The sequence below is a fragment of the Leptonotus elevatus genome, chromosome 14 (assembly GCF_054856555.1).
Source record: "Leptonotus elevatus isolate MCC_2025b chromosome 14, RoL_Lele_1.0, whole genome shotgun sequence".
Taxonomy (NCBI): domain Eukaryota; kingdom Metazoa; phylum Chordata; class Actinopteri; order Syngnathiformes; family Syngnathidae; genus Leptonotus; species Leptonotus elevatus.
Window position 1 is genome coordinate 19361027 of NC_141252.1, and position 19231 is coordinate 19380257.

Genomic DNA, 19231 nt, shown 5'->3' on the forward strand with positions numbered 1-19231 from the left:
TAATTGTGACTTGGTGCTTGACCTGTCTCGTGCCAAAAACTATAAACTTGGATTTGTTTAAATTTAGAGATAATTTGTTGGTGTCAAACCAATTTTTTAATACTTTTAATTCATTTTCTACAGTAATCAAAAGCTGTTTCAGATTTTCTCCAGAACAATAAAGAGTTGTGTCATCAGCAAACAAAACACTTGTAAGTAGCAGATATCGTTTATATATAATATAAATAACTTGGGGCCAAGCATTGACCCTTGGGAAAAGCCGTGAGAGATCATCAATTGTTTTGAATGTGCAGTATGTTGTTGAACTACATATACTGATATCTGTTATCTAGGTAACTTTTAATCCATTTATATGCTAAGCCTCTTATGCCGTATCTCAAATTTATTCAATAATATACTATGACCTTTAACACTGGTGGGCAAACTCGGCCCTGAAGGGCCGGAGTCCTGCAGGTTTTGGAGGTTTCCCTGCTGCAACGCAGCTGATTCCAATCAACAGGATCATTACCATGCTTATGCAAAGCTTGCTAATGAGCTGATCATATATCAGCTGTGTTGGAGAAAGGAGACATCCAAAACCTGCAGGACTCCGACCCTCGAGGACCGAGTGTGCCCACCCCTGATATTGTATCAAATGCTTTTTTTAAATCTATAAAAAATCCCAATAGTAAATTACTACCATCGAGGTTGATGGTTTTTCTCTAAATCCATATTGATTTTCACTTAAGAGCTTGTGTTTCTTGATGAAAGTGTCCAGTCTATGTGAAAAAAGTTTCTCTAAAATTTTTGAGAACTATGGCAAAAGTGATTGGTCTATAGGTAGTGAATAAATGTCTATCTCCGTCTTTATAAATAGGAATGACTTTAACGGTTTTCATTTTTGATGGAAAGATACCAGCTTTAAATGACAAATTACAGATATATGTGAATGGTTGTACAACAGGTTCTATGATGCTTTTGACTAATGTCATGTCAATATTAAAGCAATCAGTGGACATTTTTTCTGTTTTTTAGGGTTTTTACAACATTTAAAACTTCAGTATTATTTACTGCACTAAGAAACATAGTGTATGAGTTATTTATCTACTTCATATTTATTTCTTGGCTCAGGAATTTCTTTCAGTACGTCATTACCAACATTGACAAAGAACTATTTCAGTGCTTATTCTCTGTTACTTCCTCTTAGGAAGATGAAAACATTTCGCCCCACCCCCAGCTCTCCGCCACAACTATAAATAGTCTCATTTATCTATAAAATTGTTACACCTCTGCACATCATTTTATCTTTGCTAACATGAAAGAAAACAAAAAATAAATTGAGATCAACTTACAACAAATAATAACTTCATTAACATTGTGTTTTAGAATAACAACATCCATTTGATGTAGCCTACATAAATTTGCCTGATATTCAAACAAAAATTGAGAGCACCACTGCTACCTACTGTAGAGGATGCACAATTACACTTTATTCTCATATGGCAAAAAGAAAGAAAGAAAAATGGGCCCGTCCCACTATTTGAGAAGGACTGGACTATTCTGAAGTGGCCTTTCATGAGCCCTTATCTAAAATCCTATTGAACATCTGTGGAAGGAGCTGAAACATGCCTGTCTGGAGAAAGAATGCACCCTTCAAAGTTCAAACCTGAGGCAACTGAAGCAGTTTGCTCATGAAGAGTGGAACAAAATACCTCCAGAGCAGTGCTTAAGTCTCATTGACAGTTTTGATAGTTACAAAAGTCCATTTGATTGCAGTGATTGTTTCAAAAGGTTGTGCAATAAAATGTTAAGAATTCCATCATTTTTGTCCAAGCCAGTTTTATAACTTCCCAGCCATTTTCACTGAAGCAACCCCCTTCGTTCACAGCTGTTTTACTGGATTTTGACTGATTTTGCAAGGCCCACAGAATATTGTGTTCTATTGCTATAAAAACATGGAACCTTTATATATTATTATAATATTTCTATCTATTTCAGTTTTGCAGCAATTAGCATTAGAATAAAGCCAAGTTTCATCATTATTCACAAATCTGTTTAGAAGTGTGGGTAAATCAACTTGTTTGCAACATGGCCCTGGCTGATGTCTTATAGTCTGCTGGCTATTTTTGTAATTACTACCATTGCTTCAACCGTTCTCTGCAGTTCAGAGGCTGCAGCAAAGCCTTCTGTACGCGCTAGCATAAAAATAAAAAAAACATAAATACGTCTTTGGGACACTTAAAACATTTAAAATAAAAATAAAATCTACATTTTTGGGAGCAAATGGGTTAAGTACTTCTGTTGAACCACAATTAAAAAGAAATGCCTATTTTCATTCGCTAATTTTCATTATATTTTTGCTACTATAATTTTTTTCTTTCTTTTCTTTTTTTTCTTTTATCAATTTTGCTCATATGTGTAATAGCAAGTTAAACTTATCAGTGCTGCAGAGGTTATAATAGATAGGTTGCTCTGGTTTTTACAAGTCAAAGTCGAATGAAGGCTGTGCCAAAGGTAACCAAACTCATCATGATTTTCAAGCAATTTTACGTAAGATTTCTTACTTTCAATCATCCACTCCTAATCCTTTGTGAGGAGTCAATTAAGTTGAACTGTCCTGTAAAGAAGTAAAGTGTTTGAGTTTGTTCCATGCGAGTGAAACGACGACTAAAACAGGAAAATTATTGTCCACCCCCAGGTCCAGTCTCGCTGTGGCAGTAATGAGAACATCCTGAGGGCCAGTAAGTTATTTACACATCACTCTTGAAAATCTGCATTACTGTGCAAACTATAACTTTTGTTGTGTGTGCGTGTATTCGTTGTGTGTGCGTGTGTGCAGGCCACAGTGCGGTAGACATCAGCAAAGTGGCACGACGTCATCGAATGTCCCCGTTTCCACTGACATCAATGGACAAAGCCTTCATCACTGTCTTAGAGATGACTCCTATTCTGGGAATTGAAGTCATTAACTACAGAGGTCAGTCTCCAGCATAGATTGTGTGCTGAGTGCACTGATCCGTTTTTGCATCGTATAAAGTGGTTATATTTTGACTACTATGTGCGCAGTTAAGTTCATTTTAATGTCTAACTGTACTTGTTGTGATGGTTGTAATGTTCTTGAAATGGTTTTAGAAATGTTATTCTTTCTAGACGGATTGGGTCGAGTGCTTGCTCAGGACATCTATGCCAAAGACAACCTTCCTCCATTTCCCGCCTCAGTTAAAGATGGCTATGCTGTAAGAGGTAGGCAGTTTGGTTCAAGCTGATGGTTTTTGCATTCAATGAGATTTTTGATGAGGATGAGATTTTTCACAGTATATTCGGCATTGAAATCAATCTTAAATCACCATTCAAGAGAGATGCTCTAGTTTTCAGTCAACTCATTGTCTCCCAACCATTTTCACTGAAGCAACCCCCTTCTCTCCCTGCTGTTTTACTGGATTTTGACTGATTTTGCAAGGCCCACATAATATTGTGTTCTATTGCTATAAAAACATGGAACCTATCAAAAGAAAGACTAGAGTATCTTCTTTCATCAGGGAAAAAAAGTAAATTTGTATCCGTTTCCGTTTGGCAGCAATTCGCATTAGAATATAGCTAAGTTTCATCATTATTCACAAATCTGTTTAGAACTGTGGGTAAATGAGCTTGTTTGCAACATTGCCCTGGTTGATCTCTTATACTCTTCTGTCACCTGCTGGCCGTTTTTGTAATTACTACCATTGCTTCACCTGTTCTCTGCCGTTCAGAGGCTGCATCAAAGCCCTCTGTATGCTCTAGCATAAATAACGTATAGATATATCTTTGGGGCACTTAAAACATTTAAAATAAAACATAGAGAGCAAATGAGTTGATTGTATTTATGTAATTCTTTGTCCTGCAGCTGCTGATGGCCCAGGAGATCGCTTCATCATGGGAGAATCACAGGCTGGACAACAGGTCAGCCCTTATTCATTAATCAGTACGATCAATATGAGGAGTTTAGCTCATTTCCATTTTCAAAAGTAATGAAGATGACAAATAATTATACGTAGCATACTTTTTTGGCAGTCTCCTATTGGGGTATGACCTGCAATGGTACAGAACTTAAAGGGGAGAGTTGTACACTTTAAAATAAAGACTATTAACTTTATAGATGTATTTGAATTAAGTATTTGTTTTGCTTACATTTCCTAAATTTTTAGTCTTCCTCTGCACTATATCTGTGATCTTATTAAGTTAATTCTGGGTATGGTCAGGGCCGGAATGGGACTCATTTTCAGCCCTGGAGTTTCAAGGCTCAGACCAGCCCACTTTAGTTTACGCCGGTGTTTTAATGAAGTTATATAATTTTATATGTAGTAATGTATCAATCTAAAATAGCTTAACATTCCAACCAATGCCAATAGTTACGTTGTATATGATCAGAAATTAAAATAACTTACTAGATCACAATCAGGATGTCTGAACAATTATGAAAACATAAAGTCAAGAGTGCTAAATAAATTGATTTGACCACAAATATCACAACATTAAATTAGTCTACTAGTTAGCCTACTACAGAGAGCAGCTTTAACACTGTATGACTTAGAATTCATTTTAGAATGAAATTACAAGTACTACACAATGAGCATTGGAAGAAGCACATCAAGATGCTACAACCTTTGCTAACCATGTAAGGTATCATGTTTTAAACATTCACAACACACAAAATGTTTGCAACTTGTCATGTGTTGTTACAAGGTATTACACATACTGAATAAACTAGCCAGCAATGTTTAAACAGTGCTCTATCAATGACAAATCCAACAGTAGCTCATTCATAACACAACAAGGCATCGCACACACATTCTGTGGTCATCCCAGATTGACTTTTTTGGTACAACAGCTCATATTGCCTGAAGGCTCACTAAAGTAGAACATGGATGGAGGGTGTGCTTGTAAAAATATTCACAGCCACATTACTCATTACTTACTGTCGTAGGTCTGAACTGCAGGAATGAGTAACAAGTCAACAAAAGAAAGATGCTCCCATGGGAAATTATATATATATTTGTATTTATTTTTGAAGCAGTTACTGGTAAGAAACATAAGTAACAATTACAAGCTTGAGGCAAAGTATGCACCATAGTTCAAAGTTGACAGTTGTAATATGACTGTGCATCAATGCAGCCCACCCACACAGTGATGCCAGGCCAAGTGATGAGGGTGACCACCGGTGCTCCCATTCCTTGCGGCGCTGACGCAGTAGTCCAAGTGGAAGATACAGAACTCTTGCGGGAGTCTGAAGATGTAAGCAACCAACAAGTTGTTGGCGGGGAGTACATGGATCTCATCAAGAGTAGTTACATTATCTCTGGTATATTTCAGGGCACAGAAGAGTTAGAAGTGAGGATTATGGTGCAGGCTCGGCCTGGACAAGACATCAGGTAGAAAGAACAACAGTCAGCACACACACACACGCACAGTCGGGCCTAAAGGTACTTCAGAATTTGACCTGTAGTTGAAGCCAACTGTTCTTGCCTGTTCAGGCCTATAGGTCATGACATCAGACGAGGAGAGTGTGTGTTAGCCAAAGGGACACACATGGGCCCATCGGAGATTGGTCTGCTGGCTACAGTGGGAGTGACTGATGTCAGCGTGCACAAGTTCCCAGTGGTGGCTGTCATGTCTACTGGAAATGAGGTGTGTGCCCTCAGATAATCAAAACAAGATTATTCCCACTGTGTCCTCTATTAATAAACCCACTGATTTATTGTATTCAAGCTGTTGAATCCAGAGGATGACCTTCACCCAGGAAAGATCAGAGACTCCAATCGCTCGACTCTGCTAGCGACCATCCAGGAACATGGATACCCCACCATCAACCTGGGCATTGTTGGAGACAAGTAAATCATTGCAAACTATGCTATATATAACTAGACTAAGTATAGTTTCTGAGAAATTGCGTGAAAATGCTGAAAGCTGAATGCTTATGAAGTAAATTGAAAGATAAATTATGTGTAAATTACTCATTGTTAATTGTAGTTGAAAGGTAAATGAAAAAAAGAGAAGTTGAGCTGCAACCAGTCTAAGGTGGGATTCAAACCATCGAATGTACTAAAATGTGGTCCAAGCAGGGATTGAACCCAGGTTCTCCGTCCAAGCAGTTCATTCTGTCCCTTTAAACTTTGTGCAAATATTTCATCATAGTGTACGAGTAAATAATTACAAGTCATTATTAGAATACATTATACGCAACTATAGTAACTAATATTCTTATATAACATGTAATACATTTTTTAGAAAGTTCAAAACTAAATAGAGATAAATCTGTATAGAAACTTCACTATTATCGTAACCAAAATAGATCATTAAATTTTTTGCCAAAATAAATATAAATAAAAGAAAGCACTGCAATGTGCAATATTTTATTTTGAATATAAAAAATATATAAAATCTGCAACCCTATGTACCTTTTGACATTAGACATCTTAAACTATAATGAGTTTTCATAGTTTGCATGCTCAACCTCACTAAGGCAACAGTTATTATTTGTTATTTTTGATAGTGTTAGGATTCTGTTAGAACATTGTTTTTGAGTCTGTCATGTAACTGTGTATGCATATTTTCCAGTTTTAGTTTAGACCAGGCCCAAAACAACAACAACCAACCATTTGCTTTTCTAACTCATAGTGGAGTGTTTTTGATTTTCCATTTAAAGTCGTACCGCAGCATATCAATTGGATTTAAATCTGGCCTTTGACATCCTTTGAAATCTTAAAACAATTTTCTGCTTTTGTTTTGGACCGAAGCAGACTTGCCTGTGTGTTGTGGGTTGTTGTCCTGCTGCATAATCCAAGAGTTTTTATGATTAAGGGCACAAACGGATGGCTGTTGTAGGATTTTCTAATACAGTGTTTCAACAAATCTGTCGACCATCAGGCCTGGGTGTGGCCAGTGAAATTATACTCAGCTTTCAAAAACGTGTGCTTAATCACACTTAACTTTTGTTCTAAATGTAACAGATTCACTCAATTCATTAAGGTGACATTTTTTTACCTGTATGTGCAGCCCTGATGATCTGCTCTCAGCTCTCCATGAGGGAAACAGTCGTGCTGATGTCATCATCACCTCAGGGGGTGTGTCCATGGGAGAGAAGGTAAGCTCCACCCTCTGACGCATCCATGATGAATCATCCAATTTTATTCAGCTGGCAAAATTTGATGAACTACATCTGGCACAGTCAGCTGACCGTAACTTACTGCGTGTCCAATCAGGACTTCCTAAAGCAGGTGCTGGACATTGACCTTCATGCTCAGATTCACTTTGGGCGCGTGTTCATGAAGCCAGGGTGAGTAGACCTAAAGGTTGATGTCATCATTTTTCTTTATTACCCTTTCATCTTCATTTAACTACTTTGCTCCCAAAAACGTATAAGTATGTTCTGTGTTAAATATTGCCATGCTCCCAAAGACATATTTATACGTTTTTTAATGTTTGTATATGCAAGAGCACGCAGAAGGCTTCGATGCAGCCTCTGAACTGAAGAGAATGCTTGAAGCAATGGTAGTTATTACAAAAATGGCCAGCAGAGTATAAGAGATCTACCAAGGCCATGTTGCAACAAGCTCTTTCCCCCACTGTTTTAAACAGATTTGTGAATAATGATGAAACTTAGCTATATTCTAATGCTAATTGCTGCAAAACGGAAACAGATAGAAATACAGTGGTCCCTCGTTTTCCGTTAGGGTTAGGTTCCAAAAAATGCCCGCAATAAATGAAATCCGCTAAGTAGTTAGCTTTATCTTTTACATTTATTATAAATGTTTTAAGGCTGTTAAACCCCTCACCACACAATTGATACACTTTTCTCATTGAGGCATTTACATTTTCTCACATTTCTCTCTTGTTTAAACATTCTGAATGTTCAAACTTTCATAAATTTTATAAAATAGGTACATTACTGTAATAAAAAAAAAAGCATGCAGTTGCACTAAATAAAATCTGCGATTCAGCGAGGCTGTGAAAAGTGTTAGAGAGAGAACACTGTATAATAATAAAAAAAATCCTGATGAAAGAAGAGACTAATCTTTCTTTTGGTAGGTTCCCTGTTTTTTATAGCAATAGAACTGAATATTCTGTGGGCCTTACAATATCAGTAAAAATCCAGTAAAACAGCCGGGAGCGAAGGGGGTCACTTCAGTGAAAATGGCTGGGAGTGAATGAGTTAATTACTTCTCTCCTTACCTTAACTAGAATCCCACATCACATTGTAGACTTGTTGTTGAAAGTGAAACCAAGTTGCCATAACTACCATTTTTTTTCGTTGTCATCTTAAGAAGTAGTCATCTCCTCCTGAGTATGAACGCAATGAATTTTGAACCAGGTTTTGCTGTGTTGCTCAGAAAATCGTAACACACTAACCTTAGAAGTTATACCGCCTTCTAATCAACTTTTGCTTTTAAAGCTATGCTTAAAAAAAGTGGTCTGTGTTTATTTTCAGTCTTCCTACTACCTTTGCCACTGTTGACATTGATGGAGCACGGAAACTCATCTTTGCTCTGCCAGGTACAAAACTTGTGTCTTCATGTTTGTGTTGTGGTCAGTGAGAGATTTTGTTGGTAGCGTTGAATTGGTATCTAACATTCTATTATAGCACTCATCTTGTCTTCTTTTTTTATTAGGGATGAGTGCATACTGATACTGATATGTCAAGGTATCGGTACTCGCATCGGCGGCTCTTTACCTCTTGTGGTTGTTTTACCATCAGGAACTAGAAATCAGCTGAACAGAAAATTTTAAGAAAAAATGCTACATTGGGTAATTGGGATACACAAGTATTTCTTTATAATTATCTGTCATCGTTGTTTTTGGGAAATGTTATGTATTAAAAGCAGTAGTGGTATTAGTATCGGTGACTACTCAAGAATTGAGTATCATACGGGTATCAGCCTACTTTTTATAGTAGGTTTTAGTTTTTGTTCAGACAAAAAAAACTAATCTTCTCCCTCTCGGTAAAGAGAACCATCTCTGTCACCACTTCCAGCTATGATGTGTCTAAAAATAGTTGATTGGGTTGTAAAACTTTCAAAATAAAGTTCCCCGACCCGACTGAGTCCACTCAACATCCGACCGATGATTTTTTTTTTCTTCAAAATAATAGATACAGTTTATATTTATGATACAGTACAATTCTCTACCAAAGCAAACTATAACTACAATAATAAAGACATTCTTATCTTAGTTGAATACCTCTATGACGGTTTCAGTCAGAACTGAGAAAATTACCTTTGCAAAAATGAAATCTTAGCTCAGCCCATGTACTGAATATCATTACATATTGCAAGTGTGTCTGTTCACTCCACTGAATGGTCAAGTCAGGTGTTCGTGTTCTCCTTATTTTTCTGTTCTCTCCATACTTTTTAATGGGGTAGATGCCACGGACTTCCGGGTTTCACACATCAGCGTCGTTTGCGGCCACTGATGGCCGCGTTCCAACACTCGCACCCCCACCCCTGCATCCCCTAACCGCACGCTCCAATTATAGGCAGAGTAGGGCGGGTCACAAAGAGAGTAAATGATCCTTCAAATATTGACCTGAGTGCTGATGGCATTCCACACTTTTAGCTCAACCGGAGCGCATTGCGCTCATACACCAGAGAGGACTTGCTGTGTGGTTCCGATCCCCGGAGAGAGCGCCGCCGGTTACACACTTACCTACATGATCGAGTTTTTGTTTTAGTAGCAGACTGGTAGTGGATTTTAAAGTAAGTTAAAAAACAAGAATGGAGACATGTACGTTAAGATTCGGCCTTAAACAATATTGAGATCTTATAGTGACTGTTTATTCACAATTGTTGTTCCTTGTTAACTAATTATTGTTTAACAACATTATTTATACAATGACAAACTCATTCCACATTAATTCAGAAAGGGACGACTTAAAAAAAAAAAAAAAAGTGGAATTTTACAGTATACCCAATCCTCAAAGGGCCACTACACCACTGCCTGTGATAACTTGTTTTTGCAGGTAACCCAGTGTCTGCAGTGGTCACATGTAATCTCTTCGTGATTCCTGCACTGAGGAAGATGCAAGGCATTCTGGATCCTAGACCCACGATTATTAAAGCGAGGGTAACCTTCTTACTCACTCTCTCACACACATTGACAAAGAATGGCAAAAAAAAAAAAACTTTTTTCTTAAGACAACTGAAGGAAAAATATTTTTGATTCACCTGTCAGTCTGTTTGTCAAAGGTATCCAATGCATAATAGACTGAATATGACAAACAGACTAATATGAGCATTTGTCTCTGTTCTCATCGTCTACTCTAAAGTGAAAACCACCAATCTTCTAATATAATTGAATAACTAGATTTGATTTGTAAAAATTAATGCATTCAAGTGGACAACTTCTGAGATGTTTGTCATAAAATGAGTTTGATTATAAAATAATTCACTACATCAATGTAAATGCATTTATTGTACAATGAATAATTGTTTAAACCACGGATGAAATGATGTAAAAAATTCACAATTTCACACCAAAATTATTATGGCTCTCACTCTCAGTATTATGATATTGCTAAAGGAAATGTAAATGAAAAACATACACATACAAGCACTGAAAGCATTGAAACGAGTCATATTTTTAATTTAAAAAAAAATAGAAACTGTACACATTATGATCTGATCAATGGCAGCAACCAATATGAACTTCCAAGCATGCAAGACCATGCGGAAACTACAATGGCAGCAATACTTGTTTTCTGCATTCATCTTAACGATCAAGTCTTTAAAAAAAGAAAAACTGAATTGACAAAAAAAATTGTCACGCAATAACATGCTTCTCATGTACTGCTTGAGTCTTGTGTTTGTGCTTTGCTTATTGAGAGATTTTTTTTTTTTGTACAGAATAGTAAATTTACTCATCCACATGTTCATGTGAAAGTAAACAACATTAGCAAATTGAATATACAGCCTACCACCACTGGTTATAATTAATTCTAAACCATAACGGGTGGTATACGTGGTGGTATAGAGGAAGGACGGAAACAGTTGCTGGTGCTCGTTCAATCACTTTATTAAACAAACGCTAACAAAATGCAGTAATCAAAAGCATTCTTGACGCACCTGCCGTTAGCCTCAACTGGCAACGTCACTGTACGCTACAGTGACTGATGCGAGAGCTAGGAAATTGCAGGCCTATATACTCATACTGTATGTTCACGTCGCGTCTCTCTCAACATTAGTTGTTTTTATGTTTTAGCTTTCGTGTGATGTGAAGCTGGATCCTCGACCAGAGTACCATCGCTGCATTCTCACCTGGCATCACCAAGAGCCGCTGCCCTGGGCTCAAAGCACAGGTGCAAACCTGCATGCACACAAGTATTGACCTCTATGACCAAGGAACGCACGTTTTCTATCAACCAAAAGTCAGCTGACCTTTAATTTCTGTTTAAAAAAAAAATAATCCAGATAAACATTCAATATTTGTTGGTTATATTCCAATTTACAGTTCCAGCTAATCTAACAGGTTGATGACAATAGAAAGTAGGTGGTTTACATACTGAGGCTGTGTGTCTAATCGGTAATCGAAAGCCTTCATACTAATTTGTAGTCTTACTTATTTATTCATTTATTATTCTTTATGTAGTGGTAAATATGGGATTTAAAAAAAGAGAGTATGTGTTATTGGTACTTGTAATTAATGGCTAACTCTAATTATTAATCACCTGAAATAGCAATTTGAAAAGTAAATTTTAGACACTTTTTGGCAGACCGGGGTGGTGGTCCCCCTTTTTAAGGAGGGGGACCGGAGGGTGTGTTCCAACTATAGAGGGAACCCAGTCCTCAGGATACCTGGTGAGGTCTATTCAGGGGTGCTGGAGAGTATGGTACGTCGGGAAGTCGAATCTCGGATTTAGGAGGAGCATTGTGGTTTTCGTCCCGGCCGTGGAACAGTGGACCAGCTCTACATCCTCTGCAGGGTCCTCGAGGGTGCGTGGGAGTTCACCCATCCAGTTTACATGTGTTTTGTGGGTTTGGAGAAGGCGTTTGACCGTGTCCTTCGGGAGTCCTGTGTTGGGTACTTCGGGAGTATGGGGTACTGAACCCCTTGATACCTGCTGTGCGGTCCCTGTACGACCGGTGCCAGAGCTTGGTCCGCATTGCCGGCAGTAAGTCTGATTCGTTTCCAGTGAGGGTTGGACTCCGCCAAGGCTGCCCTTTGTCACCGATTCTGTTCATAACTTTTATGGACAGAATTTCTAGGCGCAGCCAAGGGGTTGAGGGGGTCCGGTTTGGTGGCCTCAGTATTGCATTTCTGCTTTTTGCAGATGATGTTTAAGCATATTAACAAAGCAATTAGACCATACATTATTTTAAAAGAAAATTTTTTGGGGTGAAACACCTCTTCATATTAAGCAGTGCATTTCTGTATAAGAACACTCAAAGGTAAGACATATTAAGTATATAGAATTCATACGACTAATTGAAAAAAAAAAAAATTGACCTGTATGTATTAGATTTGGAGGTGTCTGTGTAAGTCTGACCTGTGCTTTGCAGCAAATTTGTGAACACATTAGATTTGCTTCATATTTGAGATGATCAACAAATGTTCTGAAGACGTCATCTTTTCCAATATGTTGGCCCCACCCTTCAGGTAACCAAGTGTCCAGCAGGCTCATGTCGATGCGCAGCGCCAACGGCCTGCTGATGTTGCCTCCTAAAACCGAGCAGTATGTGGAACTGCACAAGGGAGAAGTTGTGGACGTCATGGTTATCGGACGGCTATGATGCAGGTGCTTTCTCTCGTTTTGCTTCATCATCACCATCTTGAACGTGGCCCAAGACTGATAATGTATCAACCAACACAGATATTTCTCTCCCCAGATTTCAGTCCCTCGAGACAAATACATTGACGGTGCTGGGACTTCCTGCCTGGACAGGAGGGGGGGAAAAATGGGCGGGGGCATCTATTAGCTGGGATGTCATATGCAACAGCCAATTAGAGCCAGCACAGGCTGAAAAAATCCTCATAGGTCTGCATTGAGAAGATTAAAAAAAAATGTGCAGAAATATATAAAAATGAGTTTTATTCTGTAATATTATATAATTCTCCTGATTATAATGATTATTATCGTACTTCATATGATATTATTATGGTTCTGATTGAATATCATCATCATTATGGTAGTAATCACATTCTTGTCTCTCAAGTTCATTTGCTTTGTGCGTTCAGCCTTTTTCCTTGGTCGTGATATAGAAAGACTTTCCTCTGCTTCTGCCTTCATTTCTGCTCTTCCATCCTCCATTCCTCTCAAAACAGCCTTTTGTAGAATCCGTCTGCAATTGGTGGAAAACCCTTCTTTTGACTTTGATTGACCTCCCCCAAAAATCAAATGGTGCATTGTATTACACCATAAAACTGCTGACTTGCTGAAAGCGGTGGATCGTTGGCAAAGTCGTACTTGAATGACACCTGACAACCACCAACGCAGCAAATATAGACCTAAAACAAACTTTGTGAAGTTGGCTGTGTAAGCGGCTTCACTTGTGTATTCAAGAGCGATTGAGTCCAAGGCCCCATTTGTAGCCTGTGGTATATTCTCCCACTGTGGACGGAGGTGCGGCGTTGCAAGTACGTAGTCCAGTTCCCATGTGGAGATGCGTTTACATCATATTACCCGATAAAACTCGTGAATCTTCAAGTTGGTGTTATTGTTACTTTGCAAGAATCTCTTCCTTGCATTTTTGGTATATTGTTGTGGTTTTTCTGTTTGTTTGTTTGTTTGTTTGTTTTTAACTCATGGGGCAGAGCAGGCAAATAACAAACAGAATTCTGGCCTGTTGTAAAATATGGACCATAGCTGCCAAAATAAAAAACAAAAAAATTATTTAATGAATAAATAAAATAAATAAATAAAAACATAAAAGTGAAAATAAAAATGAATATAAAAAAAAGGAATAATTCAAAAATTAAATATAAAAAATGAATATAAACGGAAATAAAAAAAACAAAAATATATATCCATAAATAAAAGTAAAAATAAATCCAAAAATAAAAAACACGATGAAAAAATACAATTAAATGTCAAAATAAATACAAAAATAAATATATAAATATAATTAAATATCAACCAATAAATAAAAACGCTCTGCTCTCACATTTATTTCATGCTGCAGACCCTCTTGTCAGGTCAAAATGTTATTCAAATGAGGGGGCGGTCCTAAGCATTCTTATGTTGGGCTCCGCTGTTGCAAACTGCCTTTCATTGGTCGTTTTAGTGGGTCGGCAAACAAGGAAGCCTCTCCGGCTTGCATACAGCAAGTTGTGGTGACAGTGGACAAGATAGTTGTCCAATGCTGGAGCTCTCCATCCAAGCCGGCGAAACTAAACACGCATAGGACCGCCCCCTTATTTGAATAACATTTCTACCTGAAAGAGCGTCTGCAGCATGAAATAAATAAATATGAGAGCAGCGAGTTTATATTTATATATTTATTTATTTATTTATTTTGACATTTAATTTTATATTTATTTTAATTTTTTCAATCTCGTTTTATTTTTTTATTTTTACGAATATATATATATATATATATATATATATATATATATATATATATATATATATATATATATATATTGTATTTAATTTTTGAATTATATTTTTTATATCAGTTTTTATTTTTACTTTTATTTATTTATTTAGTCATTTATATTTTTTTATTTTGGCAATTTTGGTCCTCCATAGCAAAATGCCGCTGCTCCATTTTCATGACATTATGGGGAATGCGGCTTACAGGATTTCAAAGGACAAACCTGAATGACTTACTTTTTATTTGACCATCCCTTTTTAATATTTCACTTTCAAACATTTGAACTTTGTAGCGGTCAGATGCTCGAAAGGTTGTTAAGACTTCTGAAGCAAACATACTTGCGAGAAACAAATGTCTTATTGGATATTTTTTATTAGACTTTTTTAAAATTCGAGATGTCAAAAACTTAATGGTATTGCACCCCTCTGCATTTAGAGGATTTGGTGCCTTCTCAAAGACAATGCTCAGGAAGCAGACAACTACCAGTCCCTCTAAAAAAAAAAAGATTCTGAGGAATTGGAACCTGGCAGCCTCCAAACGGCAACGTCCGCTCTTATCATTTAGTTTGTCGTTTGACTTTTTCATTTATTTATACAACACTTCAGCTGAGGCTCAACTTTTCAGCATTCACTTACACTTTCTGACACGGCAACCATTTTAACTCATTTGCTCCCAAAAACGTATGAATACATTATATTGTAAATATTGCCATGGTCCCAAAAACGTATTCATAAGTTTTTGATGTTGTTTTTTTATGCTAGAGCATACAGAAGGCTTTGATGCAGCCTCTGAACTGAAGAGAATGCTAAATTTGAAGCAATGCTAGTTATTGCAAAAACGGCCAGCAGGTGGCAGTAGAGTATAAGAGGGCAGGGCCATGTTGCAACAAGCTCTTTTTCCCAGTGCTTTAAACAGGTTTGTGAATAATGATGAAACTTGGCTATATTCTAATGCTAATTGCTGCAAAACGGAAACAGATAGAAATATAAGTCTTTCCTGATGGAAGAAGAGACTCTAATATTTCTTTTGGTAGGTTCCATGTTTTGATAGCAATAGAAAACAATATTTTGCGGGCCTTGCAAAATCTGTCAAAATCCAGTTAAAAAAAAAAAAGGTCTTGCTGAAATCTGGACCGTCTGAAGTTCTGTTATATAAATGGCAACAGGTTGTACGCAGGTTATTGCACCATCTGCCAGCTCATGGATGAGTATTTCATTGTTCTGCCAGTCACTAATCATCGCTGGCATAGACACATGAAAAAATATATATTTAAAAAAAAAAAAAAACAATTGGATAATTTCTCACAGCACACAAGTGGAAATCATAGCTCTAGTTGTTCCATAATGTTCCCTCTGACCTGGCATTGATTTACCACGCCATCATTCAGTTGTATTGAAAAGTAAAAAAAACAACAAACATGGTAATGCTTTAACAAGCTCACTGTACTGTATGCAGCCCAACAAATGTGAAACTAATCGTATTTTATCTGATGTTTCATTTAACCGATTCCAACATCACTTTCTCTACAAACTTGACCAGTTGACTACGATGTTATCATCATTGGAAACTGACCTTCAAAAATTTGCCAAATAAGTGCACTGTGAGCAATCTATTCCCGCCCTTTTGCCATAACTTTGCTCCAAAAGTTTGTGATTCTTCTCAGTGCCAAATAAAGCAGTCCAAAAGCTTTCATGCTGCATTCAGATCGTATGAGAAAAGCAAGTTTACTGCACTGATACTTTTCATCAGATGAATATAGTGACAGCACTTGTTGATATTTTTAATGAATGGATGCTGCTAGTTATAATTTTTCTTCACTTGCCCAAAGTTAGATGATGAAAGTTATTTTTATTTTTTAAAGTTCATATTAGCATCGTTATTTGTGACATGAATGCAGCACGAGCACTCGTGTTTTGGAGCTTTGACCTGTTTCCTGACTGACTCCAGACTTTTGCTCCTACCTCCCCTCCCAGCTCTCGTGAGGGGCGTGGCTTATGCTTTGGGCAGGTTGCTATTGGTGGGCAGGATTTCTAACTAATGTTAATGCTTCATTTGTGCTTGTGTTTATTTTGGTTGTGTTGTATGTAGTGTGTATATCAGAAATGTCCCTGATACCTCAAATGCATCATATTTATATTGGGGGCTCATGCTGCGTTCATATCATAGATGGCAAAATGGAGGAAGGTGAAGAGAATGTCATCTAATTTAAGCTTGGTCTATGGTTGTGTGCGATAAGTTAAATAGAAGTCTACACATTAGAATAAAAAAGTTCAGTCAAAAGACTCGCCACATTTTGTGCAATTTCTATTTCCGGTAGCTCCATTATGACCTGAACACAGCATACGAGCTCTTCCAGGCACCTGCCCAAAGAGGCGGAATCAAACCCTAACAGATTCATTTGAGTAAGAAGAAGCAGGTTATTACTGCCTTTGTATGAGTGATTCTTAACACTTGACTGAAATCAGTCTCACATTGCACACACTATCAACTATGACCAGCACTTGAAGCAATTACACAGCATTCTACTATTACTGTATAAAAGATCATGTAAATTGTTTTTCTGTAATGATATTATTGAAACTGAAAATGAATTAATAAAATTAATCCTGATTATTCTGTATCACGTTTTGGTCCTCTTCTATTTAGTCTGAAATGCAGGGGTGGCAAATCCAGGTCCAGAAAGTAAAAACCCTGCCACAGTTTGGCTTTAGCCCCTGGTGCTAGCTAGCTAGCTAGCTAGCGCCCTAGCAGGTAAATGAGCACCATAAGAGCTAGCTAGCTAGCACGACAACTGAAACAAATGGCGATAAGGGCTAAAGTCAAACTGGCAGAGTTTTTACTTTCTGGACCTGGATTTGCCACCTTTGCTGAAATATATTGTGTGTATTAGTGCTCCATGGTTGTTTTTTTAAATAGATATATAACAGTGCATACTCTCTAGTGTTGGTAAGACAGATGTAGTGTTACACCTGGAGGGCGCTACAGTAGACAGATTCAACATTCTCTTTGTTGAAACCTGCGTTCTGAGTTGACTTCCCTATTCAGAAAATCCCATCATTTTCTTGCATTTTACTCTGTCCACACAATGCCCGATGTTGACGTGATGACTGAGCCCAATCAAGAGCACGTTCACTTCTCATTGACAATAAAACTCTTATGGACAAGCCTAAGCTTTTATACAATCACATGTGTGCAACACATATTATGTAGGTCTAAATAGAAAAAAAAAGAGATGAGCCTTACATTTGTTTTGTACAAAAAGATATTTGTGTCCAATCCACAGCACCTCACTTGACATCTAATTAGACTGTGCAGGGTACGCAAACTTTTGGGGCTCAAGGCCTCATTGGATTATGAATAAATGGACAGATGGGCCAGGTCATTAGTAGAAGAGCTAATCAAAAAAATTGTCAGTGTGTATCAAAGAATAGTTTATCTAAAAGTAAAATATGAAATTGTTTAATATGATTGTATTGTATTCATAATTAATTATTTAATTAGATAACAAAAAACTTAAATAAAATGAATAAAAATTTAATTAATTTTACAAATTATTTCATAATTACTAATCATTAAATTATAAATGATTAACCAATTATTTATTAAGACTAATAAAACATTGTTAAATGTATATGTATTTCATTTTAATAAAATTAAACAAATTATTAATTTGAGAGAAATGTATGTGAACCAAATAGAATGAAAAAAACAAAACGATTTAATAAACCCATTTTTGAAACTTGGCCAAAAAAAACGAGTTAATAATAATTTAAAAACAAAATTGTGATTCTTTATTTGCTCGTTGGGCAAATAAGCAGGCCCCTATGCATACTTTGAAGACCCCTGAATTAGACTTGGTGTATCAATGAAAATGTAATAAAATAAGTTGTGATAAATGATTTATACATCAATCACTTGCAATCCTGTGGAATTATTTTTCTTAAAACAGTCGTTTCATTGCGAGGCTGACTTTTCACACCGGAGGACAATAAAATAAAATGGTGTGATGCACAAAATTAGCCCTGCTGTCAGCGTAGTCCATGTTGTAAGATTAGCACTATATGGCCGAAAGACGTTATGAAGATGAATGTTTGATCAGAAATTAATATTGGAATTCCAGTTTAGAAGAGGTGCAACGATTAATCAAATATTAATTGATGATCAAATTAATCAACAATTATTTTGATGATCAATAAATCATTTAGAATTTTTAATATTCTCAGACTGTGTGTGTGTGTGTGTTATGAAGATGAATGTTTGATCAGAAATTAATATTGGAATTCCAGTTTAGTAGAGGTGCAACGATTAATAGAATATTAATCGATGATCAAATTAATCAACAATTATTTTGATAATCAATTAATCATATAAAATTGTAAATATTCTCTGAGTGTGCGTGTGTGTTAAAAGGCATTGACAAACATCGGCTTTTAGTTTGGAAAACAATAATCAACACGTGTCGATTTCCTGACGGATGGACCAAACCCTTAATTTAATCATTATTAATTTACATTATGCATTTGGTGCGGTGCCAATCTGAAATAATTTTACCTTCTGTCTTTCAATAAAGGGACGTCAATTAAAAGGTTTTGTTGTTGTTTTTTGATGTAGCACAGCTTGCGTCAGGTGGGAGGAGACCGCAAAAAATGAAGGATTTTGCATCCAAAACCTGTTAGCGAACAGGTTAAATT

General features: G+C 36.8%; 1 protein-coding gene across 4 annotated transcripts in view; it reads left to right on the forward strand.

Moving 5' to 3' along the window:
- Positions 1 to 17160, forward strand: part of gphna (gephyrin a) — a 44072-nt gene extending 26912 nt beyond the window's left edge. For 2 of the 4 annotated variants that reach the window (XM_086094319.1, XM_086094321.1), the window contains 15 exons: positions 2678 to 2720; positions 2819 to 2956; positions 3130 to 3222; positions 3863 to 3918; positions 5131 to 5250; positions 5329 to 5387; positions 5490 to 5643; positions 5725 to 5846; positions 7012 to 7099; positions 7218 to 7291; positions 8444 to 8508; positions 9971 to 10074; positions 11209 to 11305; positions 12604 to 12742; positions 12834 to 17160. In XM_086094319.1, coding sequence (XP_085950445.1) covers positions 2678 to 2720; positions 2819 to 2956; positions 3130 to 3222; positions 3863 to 3918; positions 5131 to 5250; positions 5329 to 5387; positions 5490 to 5643; positions 5725 to 5846; positions 7012 to 7099; positions 7218 to 7291; positions 8444 to 8508; positions 9971 to 10074; positions 11209 to 11305; positions 12604 to 12737 — 1347 coding nt within the window. In that variant the 3' untranslated portion in view covers positions 12738 to 12742; positions 12834 to 17160. Of the gene's footprint in view, positions 1 to 2677; positions 2721 to 2818; positions 2957 to 3129; positions 3223 to 3862; positions 3919 to 5130; positions 5388 to 5489; positions 5644 to 5724; positions 5847 to 7011; positions 7100 to 7217; positions 7292 to 8443; positions 8509 to 9970; positions 10075 to 11208; positions 11306 to 12603; positions 12743 to 12833 lie in introns of all 4 variants that reach the window. The other 2 variants (XM_086094318.1, XM_086094320.1) reach the window with 1 other exon arrangement.
- Positions 17161 to 19231: the final 2071 nt, after the last annotated feature.